Here is a 21,956-nt window from a genome sequence, read left to right as displayed (position 1 = left end):
TCGGTAAATGCATACGTACAATTTACTATATAATAACATCTATCATGGTTTGGTTTGGATCTGAACTATCCTCCAAAAGCTCTCATGTTAAACTTGTTCCCCAATGCATCAGTGTTTGGGGGGAGGAGTGTGTTTTGCAAAGTGATTGATTCATGAGCTCTAATCTCACCTATTGATGAGTTACAGATAAATGGGCCATGGGAGCTGGTGGAAACTTTAGGAAGTGATGTTCCATTGGAGGAAGTGGGTTACTAAGGTCATATTCTCAAAGGGCATGTTTGATCCTCGCTTCATCCTCTTTTCTGTCTTCATGCTGTCTAGCCCTGTAAGGGGAACAGTTTGCTCCCATGACACTTCCTGCTTTGATGCGCTCTCACTACAGGCTCCAGAAAAATAAGGCCAAGTGCCCATGGGCTAAAACCTCTGAAACCATGAGCCAGAAGAAATCTTTCCTCCTTTATGTTGACTTTCTCAGGTATTTTGTCACAGCAAGGGGAAAGGGACTAATACAATGTATGATATTATACAGTTAAGTCATGTATATAATCTTATCTGATTTGAGGACAAAAATGGTGGGACAAAGGGTGAACCAATGTAAGAGCAGTACTCATTAGACACTATGTTAGAAATGAACTTCATAACTTGGTGGGGAGAGAAACTGGGGAGGGAGGAAAAGTGGGAGAAAAATGAGGGAAGGTGTAACACTGCTCAAAAAGAAATATACTTATTATCTTACTTAAGTAACTATACCCCCTCTGTACATCACTTTTATGATAAAATTAAAAAGATAAAATAGTCAAAATGCAAAAAATAGTTAAGCCATAAATAACATCATATGTAACTATAAATAAATGACCATAAATTAATCACTTTGTCAATAGGTTTGTCTGCATTTTGGAGAATATTCTCAGAGTAGATTCCCAGAAAGGGAAAGGTAGAGGTCTTTCTTTCAGGCATGAGAAAAACTTGAGTCTAAGGCTTCCCAGCTTATAAAATGTAAGGAATACAAGTGAAATCTCACCCTGGTTTATTTTTATAGGACAACATTATAGTGTACTACATATAGATATATGCTATCTATCTATAATATGTTTGGACAATATATTTCTACAATATCTTATATTTCTATAGGAAAAGCCCCATCAATATGGGGCCAGGATTCTTCAGAGGTGAAGAATCTAGGAGCTACAGAGGGCTAATTGGTGTGTGAGATATTTAGGGTGTCATGATATTAGGAGAGACCAAGTCAGGGAGTTCTGGGCAAAGTCACATTTGAGTAATTACCACTGTCTTGTTCTTATCATGGCTTAGAAAGTCTGTAGGAACCCTTTGTGGTTAATTCTACATCCCAAGCTTTTAAACACAGTGTGAGCTCTTACTCAAAAATAAATGAAGATGCTGGGTACCAGTGGTTCACATCTGCAGTTTTAGCTACCCAGGAGGCTGAGATCTGAGGATCACAGTTAAAATCCAACCCAACCAGGAAAATCCATGAGACTCTTATCTCCAATTAGCCACCAAAAAGCCAGAGGTAGAGGTGTGGCTCAAGTGATAAAGCATTAGCCTTGAGTGAAAAAGCTAAGAGAGAGTTCCCAGGCCTTAAGTTCAAGCCCCAGTACCAGTATACACACACACACACACACACACACACACACACACACACACACACACACACACACACACACACACACCACACACACACACACACACACACACACACACACACACACACACACACACACACACACACACACACACACACACACCCTCTGCTAGCTAAAACCTGTACATTACTCTCAAACCATAACATGGATTCTGCCAATCTTAACAAAAATCTTCATGAAATTAAAAACATTCCAAGATTGTTTTCACAGCTATGGAACTGAATTAAATCCAATAAAGGTTCTCAAAATGTAAGACATAACTGATATTCTCATACTTGACCCCTACATGTTCCTTTTGCCCCATACATCACACTGGATCTGCAGGTCTCCAAGAGAGCTGTTTAATTTCCTGTGTTGCCTAAAATGATGTCCCTAACTTGTCAAGTTGGCAAACCCCTATTTTCCTTTTTAAGATCTTCAAATATCATTTCCTTTGCAAAGCCTTCTGGAGGAAGGTTTAGAAGAGAATCAGAGCCAGGAACTCGTGATGGCTCATGCATGTAATCCTATTTATTCAGGGGGCTGAGATGTGAGGATCCTGGGTTGAAGTTAGCCCAGGCAGGAAAGGTGACGAGGTTCTTATCTTCAATAAATTACTGGGGAAAAGCCAGAAGTGGTGTTGTGGTCTAAAGTGGTAGAGTGTAAGCCTAGAATACAAAAGCTTAAGGACAGGACTCAAGCCTTGAGTTCAAGCCCCAGGACCAGCACAATCAATCAATCAACCAACCAACCAATCAACCTGTTCCACAGGTGTGCGCTAAGAATTAAAGGAGACAATGAGCTCTGTGCTTCAGGGCACAGTGAATGCTGACCCTAGGTGCTCTGATTACTGTCAGCTCCTTAGGCAGACTCTTCCTTTCTGTCTAGGTGACCACTGTACTAGTTAGGACATGTTCTATTTGTTTTAGCAGGTAACAACTTCTCCACCAGTCCACAAGAGATAGTTAAGGGCAGGAGCATCATCTTTTCATCTAAATTCTCAGTGAATGGGCAAGTGACTGACTGTTAGAATACATGGCGGTTCTGTGCCCTGTAACTGACAGGGACCTTCTGCTCTGGGCTTATGGTTCTGACCGTTTCAGTAGTGATATCACATTTCAAATTTTTGATTTCTCTCCACGAAATTGGAAATGGCTTACAATGCCAAAGAGGAAATGTTGTGAATGTTCCCTGAGACTACTTCCGCCATGCTGAGTGTGAGGGAACTATTGTCTTGGTCTGGGGTTTCCTGCTCTGTAGGCCAGGGGTGCCTTGCACAGCAACCATCCCCAGGGTTCAGCTCTGTGCCAGATGCTGCAGGTGCAACAAAGGCAGCCTCAAGCCACCACTGTGAGCTGCCCCTGGGCAAGGATCAGAGGACTAGCCAGCAGCTGCAGTTTCTTCCTGCCCAGATAGGCTCAGTTCCACCTTTTGTCCTCAGAGCCTGGGTTTCACTCAGCCACATAGGTTAAGGAAAAAAGGACATGTTAGGTGCTATGAATGGAGATGGGTAGCTATGAATGGAGATGAAATTTAGCTGACCAGTCATTTTGATGATAGAGTTGATAGTTATCTTAAGTAACACTGTTAATCAGAACCCAAGAGTCATGTACCAAACTTTTTACCATAAGAACACTCTGGAAATTTTCGATGTCCTGCCCTCAGGATTTGACTGGAAATATTTTTTTGTCTACTATATAAATCAGTGATTGTTAGGGAAAAATATTTATTCATTGTCAGTCACTTTGCTTCTTTGAGTTCTTCATGCCGCAGTTTTTTCTATTCTTTAACAACTGCATGAAGTGGGTAAATTATTTTTATCCTTGAGGAAATGGAGGCTCAAGTAATTTGAGTAACATTCTAAACTATATATCTTCTAAATAACTCATGAGTGGTCATTTATTGTTTTCTTATTGCTTTTAAAATAATAAACATTTTTATAAAATGTAGTTAACAATATTTGTGAAGATATAAAATATATCAAAATATACTTGCTACCTGAAGCTCTTAATTGGAATGAGAATGAAAACAATTAAATTTGCTTGATCTAATCTGAGGCAAAACCAGAACCAAATTAGTATAATAAAATACTGTTAATTTTAATTTATACTTTTATTGCAACAAAATAAGTACAAACACATAGTTGATGAGAAGGACTTTGGAAATCTGATGAACAGGCCATGGGCAATTCTTATCACTTCTCACAAGTCTTAAGGTCTGACACCTCAAGAAGGACTTTGGTACTTACTTACAAACTACTTCGCAAAACCCTGCACATATGCCTGCACCCATTTACCCTGGTGGCCTTCAATTTTAGGATTTCCTCAAGCTGTTTGCATGATCTCTGAAGGGGCAGATTATAAAGATTTCAAAGGAATTGTAGGGCCTGGAGAAGAAATGAAAAGCTCACCTTTGCCCTTAGCATTGTGTGTCCATCAACCAGGGGATCTGTGGGCGGCTTATGGGTGACTCCAGGTGTGTTTAGGAGGGTCCAATTTCAAAGCACTCCAGGAACTCTTACTCTAAGACCCAAATAAGATTTTGGGGCTTTGATTTGCAACAGAAAGACAATCTGGAATTGTTTTACAGAGTCCTTGCTACTCCAAGAGATAAGACTCAGCAAGACTAGGGAATAACTTCCAGCTAAAAGGTATGAGATTCTCCTTGCTCCTTGGGCAAAGGGCAGGAAGTCCCAGCTACTAGGAGGACTCACCTGAAAGCTGAGACCCTGCATAGCACCTGGGAGGAAATGCACTGATGGGAAAATGATAATCACATCTTCCTGTGGCAGTCCATGAAACTAGTACAATCCACAATTTGTCAGAGCCTATGAGTCACTTGGGCATCATTCATTCTCATCTCTTTCTGAAAGGGTAAGGATGAGAGCCCTACTCTGAGCTCAAAGAAACAGGTGCAATGAAACTGGAATTCTTAGAGACAGAGTATAAACATGTGAAGAGTAGCATTATATACAAGTGTTGGAAAAGCAAAACAAAATAAGGGAAAATTTGATATTACTGGAGAACACACACACATTAGTAATGAATGATTGGAGTTTATGTATTTAGGGATAATACCTAAAATTCAAAGTGAATTGTTTAAAGAAAGAAGAAGGAAGCAATTGCACAGAGGTGGTTATCACAATAACATAATAACATATGGAGAGCTACTCAGGAGGCTGAGATCTGAGGATCATGGTTCGAAGCCAGCCCAGGCAGGAAAGTCCACAAGACTCTTATCTCCACTAAGAAAAAGCTGGAAGTGGCGCTGTGGCTCAAGCCTAGAGCACAAAAAGGGATAGTGCCTTCACCCTGAGTTCAAGCCCCGACATCAGGGTTGGGGGGGGGGAAGAAACATATGGGGGCGTGGTGTGTGTCATGTGCTTCATAAAACATGAATTATCTCATTTAATCCTTAAAAACTCAAGGAAGAAGCTTCTAGCAACACTCCATAATGCTGGATAAAACTAAGGCTGAGAGGCATTAAAGGAAATTGCTCAAGATCTCTCTGTGGTTAAGTGATGAAATTGGAAACCTAACTATAGACTTTGTCTCTATTCAGAAAACTTGGCCATATTGTAGATGAGGGAGTTAAGTGCATACTGTTCTAAATTCTCTAAATGTTCTAAACTGTGATTATATTAAATTTAAAATACTGTAGGATGACATTCACAAATTGGAATCTGAAAATTCATAGAACAAATTGGTCAGTGAACGTGAACTCTGACAGAAGGACCATTGTTTGATTAAGCATGGGAATGAAAATGTTACCCACAATCAGATTCAGCAAACATTATTTTAAGCACCTGCTTTCGGGAGATTAAATGAGATTATGCATGTCAGGACCTTAACACATGCCTGGGGACACTGCTGAGCACTCAGCAGATACATTTCCTGTTATCACCCTGTGCCAGAGTGTCTTACGCAGTCCCACATAGAATATCTCATTTCATCCTGACAAACACAATACTTACCTTTATATTATTATCTCTGTTTTGAGGGTAAAAAAATGTGACCCACATGTCAAGTGACCCTCTATTATCCTTCCATGGCCCTTCTCCTGGCCTGTACTGACCTGGTGCCATGTACCTGCCTAAACAGGTAACACTATCTGCTGTGGACTTTCCCCACCTGGGCTTAGCCTACACTAGAGAACTCTCCAGGTATATTCAAACGTTTCATCATGGGATTCCAAGCCCTCCAGCAATTCTCTGTCAAAATTCACTCCACATCTCTGGCCCACAGGAGATGGGACGGAAGATTGGGCTCTCCAGAGCCTTGAGGACTGCTAAACTCTGTGTCACCTAGCTCTCGTTGTCCTGGGGACTTCATCAGGAAAGCCCTGCACCCACATTAATTTCTCCCTTCCTTGACCTCCCATAGAAATTACTTCCTGGGGCTGGGAAGGTAGCTCAGCGGTAGAGTGCATGCCTTGCAAGCATGAGGCCCTGGGTTCGATTCCTCAGCACCACATAAACAGAAAAAGCCAGAAGTGGTGCTGTGGCTCCAGTGGTAGAGTGCTAGCCTTGAGCTGAAGAGCTGAGGGACAGCGCCCAGGCCCAGAGTTCAGGCCCCATGACCGGCAAAAAAAAAAAAAAAAGAAATTACTTCCTATCCCACTTAATGATACTCCTTGACATTTAAGTCTTTAAATAATGTACCTGTTCAAAGGTGTGTTTAGGCCCTGGAAACTGACTCTAGTGGCTTAGGAGTATGGTTGGATCCCAAACCCACCAATTGGACCAGCTTGGTCTTGTGGCAACTCTGATTTGGTTATGCGTCCGCTCCACCTAGACTGAGAGTGGGCAGGAGGTGGTCTTTCCACAGGGAGAAACAAGCTGCTCTTGTCAAAAGGATAAATGGCTGCTGAGTGAACAAGAACAGATGTTCCTCATATTCTGGAACCAAATTCCCCAGCACCTGAATATGAACTTTCCCTCAGTGGTCAGCCAGACAGATTGTGGCTTCATAGGCCATAAAGAGCAGCAGCAGAATGAGTTATCAACTCTTCAGTGACAAGAGCCTGGTTTGGAGGCACAGCTACAAAGGGGGGCTCACAAATTTAACATGGCATTGTCATCCCATAGGGCACTGTTTTCCATTCCCACACATTGGGTTAACCCTTTTGTGCATGGGGGAAACCCAGTGGCGAGCTCATTAGCAGCTTTCTTTCAGAGCTCTTCAAAGAGGCCCTGTCATTTGCCAATGTGCCAATATTGTGCAGACAGAGGGCTAATCCATCTTCAAATGATCTAATTGCAACAACCTTTTTTTTAAATTAAGAGATGTTTCATAGGGTTGCAGTGTCTTAATTGTGGGGTGTGTACTGAATGTCTCCAAGATTACAGAGCCAAACACTCAAACCCAAGTTGGGGAATTTCCAATGGAAATTTTCCAGGGAGGAACCTAGGAGATGGTGACTATCTGCATCAAGTCCAGTTCTTGGGTTCTGTTGTTCATGAACTTGAAGTTGTACTTCAACTGACTGCATGAGAATCTCCAGGCAGGATATGTGGAGGTTCCCCTGTGCCTTCAAAGCTTCAACACTTCATTTGCCATAAAGAACCTTAGAAGAATAAAGAGAGAAGAGGGAGCAGGAAGACTCAAGCACAAGAACCCCTGGAATCTTCTGGCCAACAGACTTTAGGACCCTAAGAAAACAATATTTTCTTGGGGATTCCCCGATCCTCTCCTCTCTAAGCCAAACAACTTTTCATACCTTTCTGAATTCAACAGATTTACATGGAGGAGGCAATAAGCTAAACCAAGTGGTGCTCAGGTGGTAAAGCTGGAGATGGACCTGGACCACATGCTTCTGGTGTGGGTAAAGGCAGAGCACCAACGAGCCAGTGAATTTAGTAGAAATAAAATTAAAGGCTCTCTTTACTGCTTCCTTTAAGTCTTGTTTATCTTATTTATCTTGTTTACTTATCACAGCTACTCTGTGGGGTAGAGTTATCTGAATTTATATTTGAGGAAATCCAGGCTCTCTGCTAAAGCTGGTGCCTAGCAGAGCTAGGCACAATACTTCGTCTGTTTCTGGCTCTACAGGCCATAGACCATGCTCCTCTTCAGGAAGGCATTCAGGGGCTAGGTTAGGGTCACCTCCAGGCTGCTCACACCCTGAGGTTCCAGGCATGTGTAGGTACAGATAACCCTGGCTCACCCACTCCCTGGCAGGCCTGGAGGAACTATTATTTTTATAAGGATGAAGTCATGCCTTAAACACTTAACATGGTTTCTGTCAACATCAGGCCTTTAGGCCTTCGTTCTGTCCTCCCGCAAACATATTTATATTGGCCCCAGTTAACAATCTCCCACTTTCCATTGCATTCACAATCCCTGATGTCTCATCTGGCCCACAATAGTGGGAAAGCAGGCTGGATAGAAATGAACTGGCAGTCAACCTGTGGCACTTCATTAATTCCCCTTCCAAGTCCTTAGCAAGACTGAGAAGTAATATGACTTATTGAGATACTGCCCTAGAGCCCTTCTTTCCTGGAGACTGGCCATGTTCCCTTATAATGCAGGGCCCACAAAGGCCCAGCAACTCCATAAGAAACCACAGAAAGAGATCCTTAATAGAAGAAATAACATAGAACCTTCTGTGGGTCAGTGAATGACAATCCTCACAATCCTCTGAGTAGATGCTTAGTCCCAGGTTTATAGACAAAAAACAAAAAAAAACTTAACAGGTTATTCTGTGCTTTCAGCCAGTGTTTTTTTTTTTTTTTTAAATTAAAACGCTCATTCATTCAGTGTTCACATGTTAACCAATTATCCTCTTGGTACCAAGCAGAGGTTACAAGAATCAGAGGTCCTGTTGTGAGAACTAAGCATGAACCATAACACCATGTGAAATAGGGAAGGGCAATGTGGTAAGTGAGCAGAGGAAGGGAAGCCTCTTCAGACTGAGCCTGGAGGCTAAGAGAAGACAGGATCTACCCTGTATTGATTTTCCCTTCTTCTCCTAGACAAGCTAGTCATGAAATGTTTGGATTAGGCAAATCCACAGAGACAGAAAATAGATTAGTTGTCACTAGAGGCTGGGGGTAGTGAGGTAGGTTGGCGGGGGAGAAACAACCGAAATGAGTACAAGGTTTCTTTCTGGATGAAGCAGATTGGTCTGTTACTAGATAGAGGTAATGCTAGCTTGCCAATGAATAATATACTTGAATATGGCAAGTATACACTGGAAAATGGCAAAACTAGTAAATTTTACATTATGTGTGTTTCCTGAGAGTAGCAGTAACAATGATAATAATGATAACAGTAATGACACTGGTAAAGCAAGGAAGGTCTCCTAGGGAAGCCAGGTACTGACAGCTGTTTGGCAGCTGGACTGGTAGCGGTAGGCTGTGCAGACTGTAGATACATGCTTGAGCTGTGCGCCTCCAGGTTCACTGTCATGAACCTCTGCAGGATCTCTTTGTTAACATGGTGAACTGATTGACAATGAACCCTAATCTAAAGGAATAACATTGTACTTTGCAACTCTGTTGTATTTCTCTTTTCAATTTACCCTTTCTCTTTAATCATGACCACCCAAACAATCACAAGGCACACACACACACACACACACACACACACATACACACACACTCACACCCTGTATCTATATAAACACAGATGTAAACCAAGAGGAAATACAGGCTGTTGAAAACTACTCTGAAATCCTCTTAGACGTAATTTCTACTTTTAGTCCTAAGCAGAAAACTGACTCAAACATATACTATTTTGGAGAAGTTATGCATTTGGTAATATTTGATTCAAGGAAAATCTCCCTGCCTGAGATAGAAAAATAATACCAAAAAAAGGGAAAGGAACAGAGTATGCTCCAAATTTCATGAAGAATGCCTACTGGACAGTTGCTCTCTCTCTCTCACTCTCTCTCTCTCTCTCTCTCTCTCTCTCTCTCTCTCTCTCTCTCTCTCTCTCTCTCTCTCTCCCTCTCTCTCTCTCACACACATACACACATACAACACACACACAATTAAAGATCATAAAGTGACAGTATTAAATAGATATTTTCAGCCAACACACAGCATAACAATTAGCTTTTATCATTGTGATCAAAACACTGGACATAAACAACCTAAAGAAGGAATGAAGTATTTTGAAAGGCTTCCAGTTTTAAAGGATTCAGTCTATGATCATGTGGCCCCATGATTTTAGGTCAAATACCATGGTAGAAGAATGCAGTTCATGTTAAAGTAGAACTCACTCAAGGACCTATTTCCTCTAATTAGTCACCATCTCCCAAAGTTTCCAGAATATTCTAGAATAGTACCCTAGGATTTTTATATGAACCTGTGGGGGATAGTTGATATTTAAACCATACAGTTGTTTTAATCATTTTAAAATTCTCTCTCAATAGTAAGAAAAGAATTAATGAACTTGGTCACCTAAAATCAGGATTAAATGTCCCAGAAAAGAAAGTTTCGATGTTTTAGTAGAGCTAGACTTATATCTTTGGACAACTATAAATCATCTTTAGACGGACAGATGATCAGAGACGTTATTATTTTAATTATGGACAGCCTATAGAAAAAAAGCCTTTCTAACAAAGCTGTCAATTATCCTTGTCTCTGTTTTTGGCCTCTGAGAGTTCATAAATGCTTAAGTCTGTTCAGAGCACCCCTTTATATAATTAAAAGTATTTGTGATAAGAAATAGCACAGGCATGCTAATCAACCCATATTCCCATTTTGCTACACAGTAAACTAAATCAACAGGCTGTCATGTCAAAACTGTGAAGACAGATGCAAGATGAGAAGAGATAAAAATGTTTCAAAAATTAGTTGCTATGTTAAATACACATGATGTCAGAGGGTCTGCATGTTCTCTTGGGGCATTCACCCTCTATAAAGCTTTGCTCAGCAACTTGGCCAATAGCACACCATTCAGCTTTGATCTTTGTTCCACTCTGAACCTACTTCCACAGCCTGAATCGTTCACTCAGTGATTCCACTTAGAAGGCTAGCTAAGAACAGGACGTTATCTTGTTTGGAATGGTGAGGATGGGAGCTCATAAGAGATGGCTATTATTATCTCAGGACAAAGAAAAAGAACTGACGAACAAACTGCATGAAATTTAGTATCTGGACAAAGTCTTACTGTACGAGAGGATCATTTAGCATATTGAGCTTCAATTGGCTATCTGATTTAATTAGAAGAAATCTCAAAAGACATTGGGCATGAGTTTCTCATTTTTAAAATAAAACTTGAGGCTCAGAGAAGGCAAGTAATTTTTGGGGTGGGAGGGGGAGGTCATTAGCTAGGGAATGACACAGAAAGGAACAGAAACCAGCCAGGTATCTTCTCTCTAAATCGTACCTTTCTCAAAGTAAATGGAGTAGCAGCATCAACATCCTCTAAGAAGTTATCAGAAATGGAGTGTATCACCTAGACTTGGGTGAGTCCCTGCATTTAACAACATCTCTGGATGATTTATATGCATGTTTCAATCTGAGAGGTACTGCTTCAAGCCATACTAAGTTCTCTAGAGCTTTCTGTTTACCTAGGGCCAGGGATGATCTTCTCCATTCCTTAAGCATCACTTGCTCTGTAACTTACAATAGAAGTGTATGATGAAACTCATAATCACAGGAAGAGGAAGTGTAAATCATACAGAATTACTATTTTTAGATTGATTCTGCTGTCTGACAGCCACATCTATGTCTTAAAAACAGCTTAATCAGGAGGCTGGGATCTAAGGATTGGTTCTAAGCCAACCCAAGCAGGAAAATCCATGAGACTCTTATGTCCAATTTGGAGCTATGGCTCAAAATGATAGAGTACTAACCTTGAGCACAAAGGCTCAGGGACAGCACCCAAGTCCTGAGGTCTAGCCTCATGACCAACAAAAACCAAAACAAACAGTTTAGTCTGAGGCTGGAAACATAGAAAAAAACAAGCTTCATAAAAATATGTTGAACGAATTAATGCAACTTGGTTAAACATGGAGAAAAGCTTTCAGGACAAAGACTGTCACTATTCATCTTAGCCCACATCTGCTGAGCATCTATGATGTATGAGGGACTGTGCTAGATATGAAATGACTCTCATGAACTAACTCGTAGACAGAGCAGCTCATGGTTCAGCCGGCAAGCTTTCAGAAAGTGTGCTGCTACAAAACAAGGACTTACCCGCCTTCTTCTCTCCGTGGATGCGTTCTGTTTACAAAGAGATGCCCTGCCAATCTTCACAAGTATTGTTTTAATTGGAATCTTTCCACCCCCTGCTTGTCCAGCTGAGACCGTTGAGTGATAGGGTGGATTAGGGCAGAAGAGCTTGGCTTCTCAACCTTCTGTACTTTTGGATCTCTCCCTGGGGATTGAGAAACCCTTCCTATCTAATCTCTCCACATTCCCGCCATCTGTTTCAGCACTGCTGAGGGCTAAGTCTAAGGAGGGTTGATGAAGACATTGAGGTTTGCTGCTTCATCGGAACAGTGGCCCTCTGTGGCCTGGCCCAGTTGCTGAGTGACTTCCCGGTCCCCTCTCTACATGATGCCTTATCCCTGAACTGCCTGAGCAGCTGTGTTGAAAGTTATCCTTGAGTTTATCTTGGGTTGAAAGTTATATTATCACTTCCTGGATTGGGTCAGCCCCCAGCTACATTTTTTTTTAACTGTAGTTGAGTGGTGGAAATAGATAAAAGAGAGAAAGAAGTCAGCAAGGCCTGATCACTATTTCTGTTGAAAAGAACTTTAGCTAAAGGCCAATGAGAGAAAAGGAAATAAAGGTTTCAAGGTCTCAGATTGGGATCACAGCAGGAAATATTGTCTGGCAGAAGGCCTTGGTCTAGAAAGCAAGCAAACTATCTTTGTTCAACATCGGTGGTGAAGATGATGATGACGATGACGTTAATCAATGTACCAGCTACAGTACAACCTACTATATATACATCTAACTGCCTAATCTAATCTTTTCAATATCCTCATGGGGTAGATACATTAAAGACTACAAATAGCTCTGCAAGAGACCTCAGAGAATGAAAGAAAAGAAATAAATGATACTAGAACCCATTTCTTGTTAATTACATATGAAGCTTCCCCCTAAGATTTCTTATATGATATAAGACAGGTGAGGGAGTACATAGAAAAACAGCTGAAGTTTGTTAAGAAAAGAGATTTGTGGCATTTTACCTTTCCCATTCCTTCTCCCTCTGTATAGCCTTGAGAATCAGCAGTCACTGGAGGAGCCAGAGTGAGTTTAGAAAATGGTAAAAAGCCCTATTGCCAGAGAGCTAGCATGGTTTGTCCTGCCGAGTAGTGCTTGGGAAAAGCCGCATTCACAGAGCTTGTTTTTATTTGATTGGATTTGCAGTTTCTCATTAGGAAACTTCATAGTCTCAGCATGATAGTTGGAAGAAAAAAACCTTGTTTGTAGCATTTTGCCATAGCAGCCTTAGAAAACAAATAGTGAAAGCAATTGAACTGGGTAGATGAAGTGGCTCAAGCCTACAATTCCAGCTATTTAGCAGTGAGAGACTGGGGAAGGCCACCCCAAGCTAAAAGAGGTTCATGAGACTCCATTTCAACTAGTGGCTGTGGCCCAATGACACATACCTATTATCCTAGCTTTAAGGAAATACAATGGCAACATACAGTGGGACAAGTCTGTTATCACCAGTGACATGGAGAAACAAATACAAGTAGGAGGCTCTCAGTCCAGGTTGTACCAGAGAATAAAGCAAAGCCCCACCCCCAAAATAACCAACATAAAAAAGGGCTACAGGTATAACTCAAATGGTGAGCAGTTACTTAGCAAACATGAAGCCCTGAGTTCAATTCCCATTAAAAAAATAATTATGGGGCTGGGAAGGTAGCTCAGTGGTAGAGCACTTGTCTTGCATGCATGAGGCCCTGGGTTCGATTCTTCAGCACCATATAAGCAGAAAAAGCTGGAAGTGGCACTGTGGCTCAAGTGGTAGAGTGCTAACCTGGAGCTGAATTTCTGAGGGACAGCGCCCAGGCCCAGAGTTCAGGCCCCATGACCAGCAACAACAACAACAAAAAAGCAATTTATATTATAATGATGCTCCACATAATGATATGTTCATCAACCATGTATTATTACAACAGTAGACAGTAGCCCTTTAAGATTATGCTGGAGGGAGAAAAGTTCCTATTGCCTATTACTGTCATGTTTTGGAGTGCTATACAATATGCATATGGGATGATGTAGTGTGAACAAATTATTACACTGAATATAACATAAATGCAAATTAACGAGGTTTTCCATACTTTTATGCAAAGGCCTACATTCATCATCAATATTGGTATGTTCTGGTGAAGGAGGGGGTTCGCACTGGTGGCAAGAATCCTGCCAAGTTCTATCCATTGTTTAGCCAAAATCATCACTCCAATCTGTTTATATTAACATCTCAGATAAACAGTGCTTTAAGAGAGAGATGCATACAGACAGACATAAATAAATATACACAAATACACACACACACATACACACACACACACACACACACACACACACACACGTTCTAAGAGGGGAAAAAAGGCGAGAATTAAATGTCTGAAGACAGTCTGTTTAATATGGTATCTACCTGAACACATGCTAGGTTAAAAAATTCTTAAGAACAATACATGCAATCCACACGTACACAAAATCTTTCCTTTTAAGTAATAGATAACAATCTATAAATTACATATAATACTTCTGGCCCATGACTAGAACACCGAGACATGCAAAATAATGATTAAAGTAGTCATTTTAGATAGCTCCAGGCTTTTAGTCATAGAAAAACCCTAACTTCACATTTTTTTTTCAAAATGTTGTCGTTATGAAGGTGTACTTGTCAGTGTGGGAGGAGGAAACATATTTCATTTACCAGTTTTGTCAGTGTGATTTATACCTGTCAAATATTTAGATGTACAGTATGTGGGTCTCCACTCGTACTTATGCCCTGGGCCCATTAGCTGTCAGGGGTGGGCCAGGACCTAGAAATGACAGCAGAAATACGGCCTGAAGCTATGAACCGAATCCAATCCCTCATCTCAGACTTGTTCCTCCTGTAAACTAAAACACCGTCTTGAAAGCGTCATGTGAATGCCTGATGCAATCCCTTAAATGGAATGATGAGAACTCTCCTGGGTCCACTGGGTTCCATGTACCTGAAGCTCCACGTTGTCCTAGTGTTCTGAACATTAGTGTGGTGTATTAGGATGTTCTGACTGTGTCATGATGATTTATAACTGCACTCCACTCCTATTTTGGAAAAGGTTACAATTTAACAAAGGTTTTCAAAGGGAGCCTCATTTAGTGATGCTTGTTGGTGGGGGTGAAGGAAGAAAGACTCATTTTGTTAGCTTTGGTGAGCCTCCTTGTGTGGAGGTTTTGCTGCTCCATTCCCGGGGACCTGTGAGAATCAGGATAGGAACTAGCATTCTATTTGAGAGTCAGTCCTAAGACGTGAGGAATGCTTAAAGACAGGATAAGTAGTGGCAGTTGAGAGTGGGTACATGATGATTTCTCTTCTGTCATTTGTTTGAGCTTGAACTTGGGGCCTGGGTGAGCTCAAGGATAGTGTCCTACCACTTTGAGCCACAGTGCCACTTCTGGTTTTCTGGTAGTTAATTGGAGATAAGAGTCTCATAGACTTTCCTGCCCAGGCTGGCTTTGAACCACAATCCTCAGATCTCAGTCTCCTGAGTAGCTAGGATTATAGGGGTGAGCCACCAGTACCTGGCTCTACATAATGACTTTCTAAGGGAAAGAAACAAAAAGTATCAAAAAGGCCAAGGAGGGATGCTGAAAGATGGAGGTTGAACTGCAAAAGGCCCTGTAGAATTTCCAATTTGGATTGCATTTTAGCTTAAGTCCTCCAAGCAAATATAGCAACAATAGATTTCATGTTATTCCTGAATAACAGAATAGATACAAACAGAGCAAACATGGAAACAGAGGTATTTGATGCCAACAAATATCTTCCTTGTGTTGAGGTGTCTTTGTGGACCTCAATACCCTGGATATCTATGGATATCAGTTCATAAAACTGCCAGACTATCTTTATATAAGACAAAAGAAAACCATGTGAATTAGACTGGATTCAACAGAAAGATGGCAGGAAAGAAAGAACAAACAGTTTCAGAAATGAGAACTTATAAATGTTTTAAAATAATTTGGATTATTAAAAAGTAACTATGATGCAAATATAACAGGTAAAAAAATTAATAGCTCAGGGTTAATAGGCAGATTAGTGAGCCAACACAAATAACACATGATAAAGATAATCAGTCACATTTGGGACATAGGAACAAATAAGATATAAGGATGCATTTATGCAGAAAATAACATAAGTTTTAACCTTTGTTTAAATAGGACTTCAAAAAGATTCCACAAAAAGCAAAGATTCCACATATAACCAACCAAAGGTGAAACCATTAAAAAAAGTTAACTTCAAGAAACGCTAATCTGACTGACAAATTCTAGCATTTTTTCTAAGACCTATTCCCACCTATTCTAAGACCAAACAACAGTTTCTATTTAAGCAAGCAAAATTCAATTAGCACTTGGTGATTTTAAAGACTTATTTACAATTGCCTTGAACTGGCTGATGAAATAGCAGAACAGTGTGGGTGAAAAACAATGTTTATTTCTCCCAATTAACTATTTTATTAATCGGATTGTGGGCCACTGGGCCTCAAGGCACACAGCAATGTATTAAAATATCACACACTGTAATTAAGTGGCATATGGGGGATTAGAGCAAGATTAAATGGCTGTTACCTTACATTTTCCCTGGGTGTGGCCTCGCCAGACATGTCAATGCTCTCCTGGTAAACTCAGTGAATTCTGTTGAGTTTGAAACATAGTTTTCTTCCCCCAAAAGAAACATACATTGAGAAAAAAACCTGCCTCTAGGTAAAGAATTCTAGAGTGAATGACAAGAATCCCCAAGCCAGAATAATAAATACATAAACAATAACATCACTTAAAGAAATTCAATCCTTAGATTCTATTAACAAGGGATTCAGCATGAATCAACTTCTGTGTAACTCAATCCACATCTGGATCTTTCGTTCTCCTGTGTGAGTTTTAAAACCTGTCTCTGAGTTCTTTTAAGGGAATTTAAAAAATGATCACCTAATCGTTGCCCTACTAAAGAATTTAAAGCAATAGGAATGCTGGCACAATATGAACCAGACCCTTGCAGATTCCAGCACTGTATCATTTCTTGTTTAATTTTGCCAAATCCGTTGTTTCTCCTAAATGTTCTCTTCATTTAAAAATAGTAAGTGTAAGAAGATTTTGGCCTTGATCATTCAGATTCAAGATTACCATGCTTGCAGTTATTGCCAATATCAGTCTCCAGTGAATCTTCATACCAGAGAAATCACACAATGAAATGACATTTGGAAACAGTGGTTTGGCCCAAGCAGAAGACAATATGGCTTTTGCCCAGAAACCTATGGCAAACTGCTTAGAAATGACTAGAAAAAAAAAAGATGGAAAGTACTTACGAGGATCCTGGACTTGCAGTGGGAGGGGGACCTGAGGAAATGCAAGAAAAACAAAAGAAAGAGTCAGTGTGGGTAAGTTAGAGGGCAGGTGTGAATACAATCAATCCATTACAAATTAAAGTTCCCACCCACCAAGAGGTGCTATTTATTTTTCTGGAATTTATAGTTTTGATACCAGTTTTTCCTCCCAAACACCTCAGTAACTAAAAGCATACCAGTGAGCCATGTCTGTATTCCACGTTTCAGGCTGTGAAAATGCTAAGTGCTAGAATGTAAGTCAACACAGTGGGTTCTGACTCTGCAGGACGTTTCCACAAAGGAGCTAAGTGATTGGAGACTCCGGAGTGTTCATTGGAACAGCCAGCAGGAGCTTCAGTTTAAGAGAACTAGACAGAAGAGGAACACGTTTGCTGTGTATGTTCCCATGTTCTCTGGGCCAGGGGTGCATCCTCACTGAGAAGAGCTCAATGGTATGATGGTATAGAATGGACAGGGTAGGGTTAGACAGAACTGGCCTCCATGCCTGTTTGCTGTCCTTGAACATTGTAAATAACCATTAAGTCTTTGATTACTTCTTTTTGCAATGGGTATAAGGCTCATTAATGGGTTGTGGACATCTAGTAAACACTTTCTGGAAGGGCTCATTTCCTCCCTTTTTGCTCTCATGGATTTTGCTGGGACTGAGGGTCAAAACCCATCCTCAGCAGGAGACTGCTTACCAAACTTGACAAACAAGACTCCAGTAGTAGAGACCACCTTCTTGCCGTTTGTTGCCACACACTGAAAGTAGCCAGTGTCTGTGGTGTCTAGGTTTCTAATCCGGAGTCGAGAGCCATAGCTGGTTGCCCGGAAGGAGATTCTCCGGGGCTCTTGGACCACAGGTGCATCATTTTTGAACCAGCGGATGGTGGGAGGTGGATTTCCAGACACTTTGCAGTGCAGTTCTGCTGTCTGCCCCAGGGATGTGGTGATGTTATTCATTGGTTCGTCAAGAGTCAGGTAAGAATCTGTAGCACAGGGAAAAGGAGGGGCAGACAGTGAGACAGTAGCCCCTAAACAGTGCAGATACACTCCAGAGCATCTCAGAGTCACAGGGAGACGGAAGAGGAGCAGCATACAAAGGAGATACACAGAGTGACAGTAGTCAGTCACCAAGACCTCAAATACAAATCCATCCCCCACAGAGCCTGCTATCGGAGTGATATTTGTTATTAATCAGACTAGGAAACCTAATTGCATGGTGCCCATGAATAAATGTACTTTCTAAGTCAAGGCAAAATGAGTTTTTGTGCTTCAGATAATGAAAATAATACACATTCTTTGTTACAAATTATAATACAGTGAAGAAGTGTGTGATGGGGTAAAATTCAAATAGTTCTACCCCACAACAATGCCACTCAACCTTCTGATGAATAGCTACACATTTTATCCAGTTTATTATTTTGACAGAAAGAGAGACAGGGAGGGGGAGGGAGGAAAGGAGGGAGAAAGAAAGAAGAAAGGAAGGAAGAGCACAACATTTATGTTCACATGGTACAATTCCATTTGGAAGAGTGCCCAATGGATCAGACAAAAGGGTAAAGCACTGGGAATTTCTATAATGCTATGTCATTATGTTAACATGGGGAATTCTTTCATCTATCTCTCCGTCTCCCTGTCTTTGTCTCTGTTTCTATCAATTCAATTTGAAATACAGTTTTAAACTAAGACACCATGATTATATTCTGTGTAACATACAGATCTTGAAAAGTTCCACAAGTATTGACAAATGCACATCTCACATAACCAAAGCTCCTATCTGGATAGAACATCAACATCCCAGAAACTACTCCTGAATCCTTTGTAGTTAGTGATTGCTCCCTCCCACCCCTCCCCCAGGCCATGACTGTTCTGATTTCTATCATCCTAGATTAATTTTGCCTATCCTAGAATCTCTTGTAAGGGGATCATTTCGTAATTAAGTTTTATATTTGGCTTCTTTTGCAATTTGTTGCATTAAAATTTTTTAATAATAAATTACATTTTAGCTGGAAATTCAGACATGCATCACCATGCTCAGCGTATTTTCTAAAATTAAGATTAATTTACTTAAGAAACCTCTGTGCTATTCATGTACCGGAAGGTGCTTGTTTGTTTGTTTGTTTGTTAGGTCACAGGGCTTGAACTCAGGGCCCAAGTGCTGTCCCTGAGCTTTTGTTGCTCAAGGCTAGCACTCTACTACTCTGAACCACAGCACCACTTCTAATTTTTGAGTGGTTAGACAGAGATAAGAGTCTCAGAAACTTTCCTTCCTGGGCTGGTTTTGAACTGGGATTCTCATATCTTAGCCTCTGAATAGTTAGGATTACAGGTTTTAGTCCCTGGCACACATCCAGGAGATTTTGGTTTTGTTTCCTTCTCTGACCATACATCCTTGGGCACATTCTGTCATGCCTTCCTGATGCTCTTTGTCCTTCCTAAGTCCAAACACAAGACAGCTTGCTAACTAGTTTATTATTGCAAGTCTACAAGTCCTAAGGGCAGGCCTGGGAACACCTGAGGCATTACTGCACCTCAGTGCATAATATGGTCCAGCAACAGTGTGGATAGAACTTCCTGCAATGATGGATATGTATTATTACCTACACTGATGGGTAGCCACTAACTACATGTGAATTACTGAGCTTGTGAAATACAACTAGAGCAACTAAGGAACTGAATTTTTTGGTCGGTCGTGGGGCTTGAACTCTGGGCCTGGGCGCTGTCCCTCAGCTCTTCAGCTCAAGGTTAGCACTCTACCACTTGAGCCACAGCACGACTTTCGGTTTTCTAAGTGGTTTATTAGAGATAAGAGTCTCACAGACGGTCCTGCCTGGGCTGGCTTTGAATCCCGATCCTCAGATCTCAGACTCCTGAGTAGCTAGGATTACTGGCGCCCAGCTGAATTTTTAATTTTTAATTTTTAATTTAAGCAGCCCTCTGTAGCAAGTGACTACTATATTGATCAGTACTGAAAATGTTGAATGCATTGAATTTAATGGATTCTTATTGGAAAATAACTCTTTTGGAGAGCCATTTAACTGGGTAACTTAACTACCCAAAATGGGTTCATAAATATGTGATTATTTGCTTTATTTTTTTTTATTTTTTTATTTTTTTTTGTCAGTCATGGGGCTTGAACTCTGGGCCTGGGCGCTGTCCCTCAGCTCTTCAGCTCAAGGCGAGCGCTCTACCACTTGAGCTACAGCACCACTTCTGGATTTCTGGTGGTTTTATTGGAGATAGGAGTCTCACGGTCTCTCCTGCCTGGGCTGGCTTTGAAGCACGATCCTCAGATCTCAGCCTCCTGAGTAGCTAGGATTACAGGCGTGAGCCACCAGCGCCCAGCTTTGCTTTAGTTTTACACATACTCTCTCTCTCTCTCTCTCTCTCTCTCTCTCTCTCTCTCTCTCTCTCACACACACACACACACACACACACAAAACAATTTTGGGAAGAGGTATTGTTAAAGTGTTAGCATCTCCACAAGACTCACACAAGTATGAGGATATGTGTGACTTGCATTTATCCTGTGTATGCTATGGAAGAGATGAAGGATGAGTGTTACCTACTGTGTCATCCTAACGATACAGTTCATCTCATCGATGAGCCAATGAAAAGTGATCTCTCCAGCAGAAGTATGGGTCCATAAGTGGTTTTGCTAATGTCTTGATTTAGATTTATATTCTAATTTCTCTCTTGGGATGTGTTTCTATTATCTATCTGTCTGTCTGTCTGTCTGTCTACCTATCTACCTATTTATCTATCTCTATTGCCTATCTAGCCTCAATCTGTAAAGATATTTGCACATGGATATAAGCACATGTGTTCCCAAAATGTTTGAACAAATACCCAGAAAATAGGGAAACTAATTAATTGTGGCTTTATGAAATTATTGCCCTATCTTCTGTCTTGAGAATAGATAGCCTGTGTAGACAAAAACTTAAGAAAAGAAAAATGTGATACCCAAATAAGCATAGTAAATAACCTGACATTAGTCATGAATAGGTTCTGGAATTTGGGTTCTTGTAGGGTTTGAATCTCAGGTCTTCTGCCTTTCTTTTTATGTGATCTTGGGTAAGTTTCTTAACTTCTCTCTCCAACTGCTTAAACAACTGAAAAATCAGAATAATATATACAGTTCTGTTACAGGAAGGTTAAAATTAAATTGGTGACACTATGGTTTGTTAAACTGTAAGTACTCAAAACACACACACACACACACACACACACACACACACACACACACACACACATTTGGGTCTGGTCATGGGGCCTGAACTCTGGGCCTGGGCACTGTCCCTCAGCTCTTCAGCTCAAGGCTAGAGCTCTACCACTTGAGCCACAGAGCAACTTCAGGCTTTTTTCTTTTTGCTTATGTGGTGCTGAGGAATCGAACCCAGGGCCTCAGGCATGCAAAGCAAGCGCTCTACCACTGAGCCACCTTCCCAGCCCTCAAAAATATTAATGTAATCCCCTCACTAGTGAGTCTGTGGGGTAAAAGGCCGTAAGTTTGAGGCCAAGGTCTGAATCAAAACAAATAACTAAAAACAATACAAGAAACAAAAAATCTACTCTAGTGTCAATGCTGCTACTATGAATTTCAAGTTATTTCTGCATAATGCTTTATTATCATGGCTTCCATCTTCTGTTATTCCCTAACTTCTGTGTAAGTAGAAAAGGTAAACTAATTACCCATGGTTCTCAGCTGCAGATGAGAAACATCATGACTTAGAGCTTAACTGGTCTGCCCCAGGTTCACAATAATGCAGGGCCTTCAGTCCTCAGGCTGAGCCAAAGCAGTCCACAAAA

The 21,956-nt window shown here is 40.9% G+C and overlaps 1 protein-coding gene across 1 annotated transcript in view; it reads right to left on the bottom strand.

Annotated features, from left to right (window-relative positions):
- LOC138808647 (inactive tyrosine-protein kinase transmembrane receptor ROR1) overlaps nt 1-21,956 on the bottom strand; it is a 150,272-nt gene that overhangs the window by 104,270 nt on the left and 24,046 nt on the right. Inside the window, exons 2-3 of the mRNA XM_069994907.1 lie at nt 17,846-18,133; nt 17,127-17,157 (exon numbers count right to left, since the gene is read on the bottom strand). Of these exons, the coding sequence (XP_069851008.1) occupies nt 17,127-17,157; nt 17,846-18,107 (293 nt within the window). The 5' untranslated portion in view covers nt 18,108-18,133. The remainder of the gene's footprint in view (nt 1-17,126; nt 17,158-17,845; nt 18,134-21,956) is intronic.

The sequence above is a fragment of the Dipodomys merriami genome, unplaced genomic scaffold, assembly GCF_024711535.1.
Source record: "Dipodomys merriami isolate MVZ:Mamm:240054 unplaced genomic scaffold, mDipMer1.0.p SCAF_464, whole genome shotgun sequence".
NCBI classification, from domain to species: Eukaryota; Metazoa; Chordata; class Mammalia; order Rodentia; family Heteromyidae; genus Dipodomys; species Dipodomys merriami.
The sequence above is the reverse complement of the archived record's forward strand: the minus strand, read 5'-3'. Positions and strand labels throughout refer to the sequence as shown.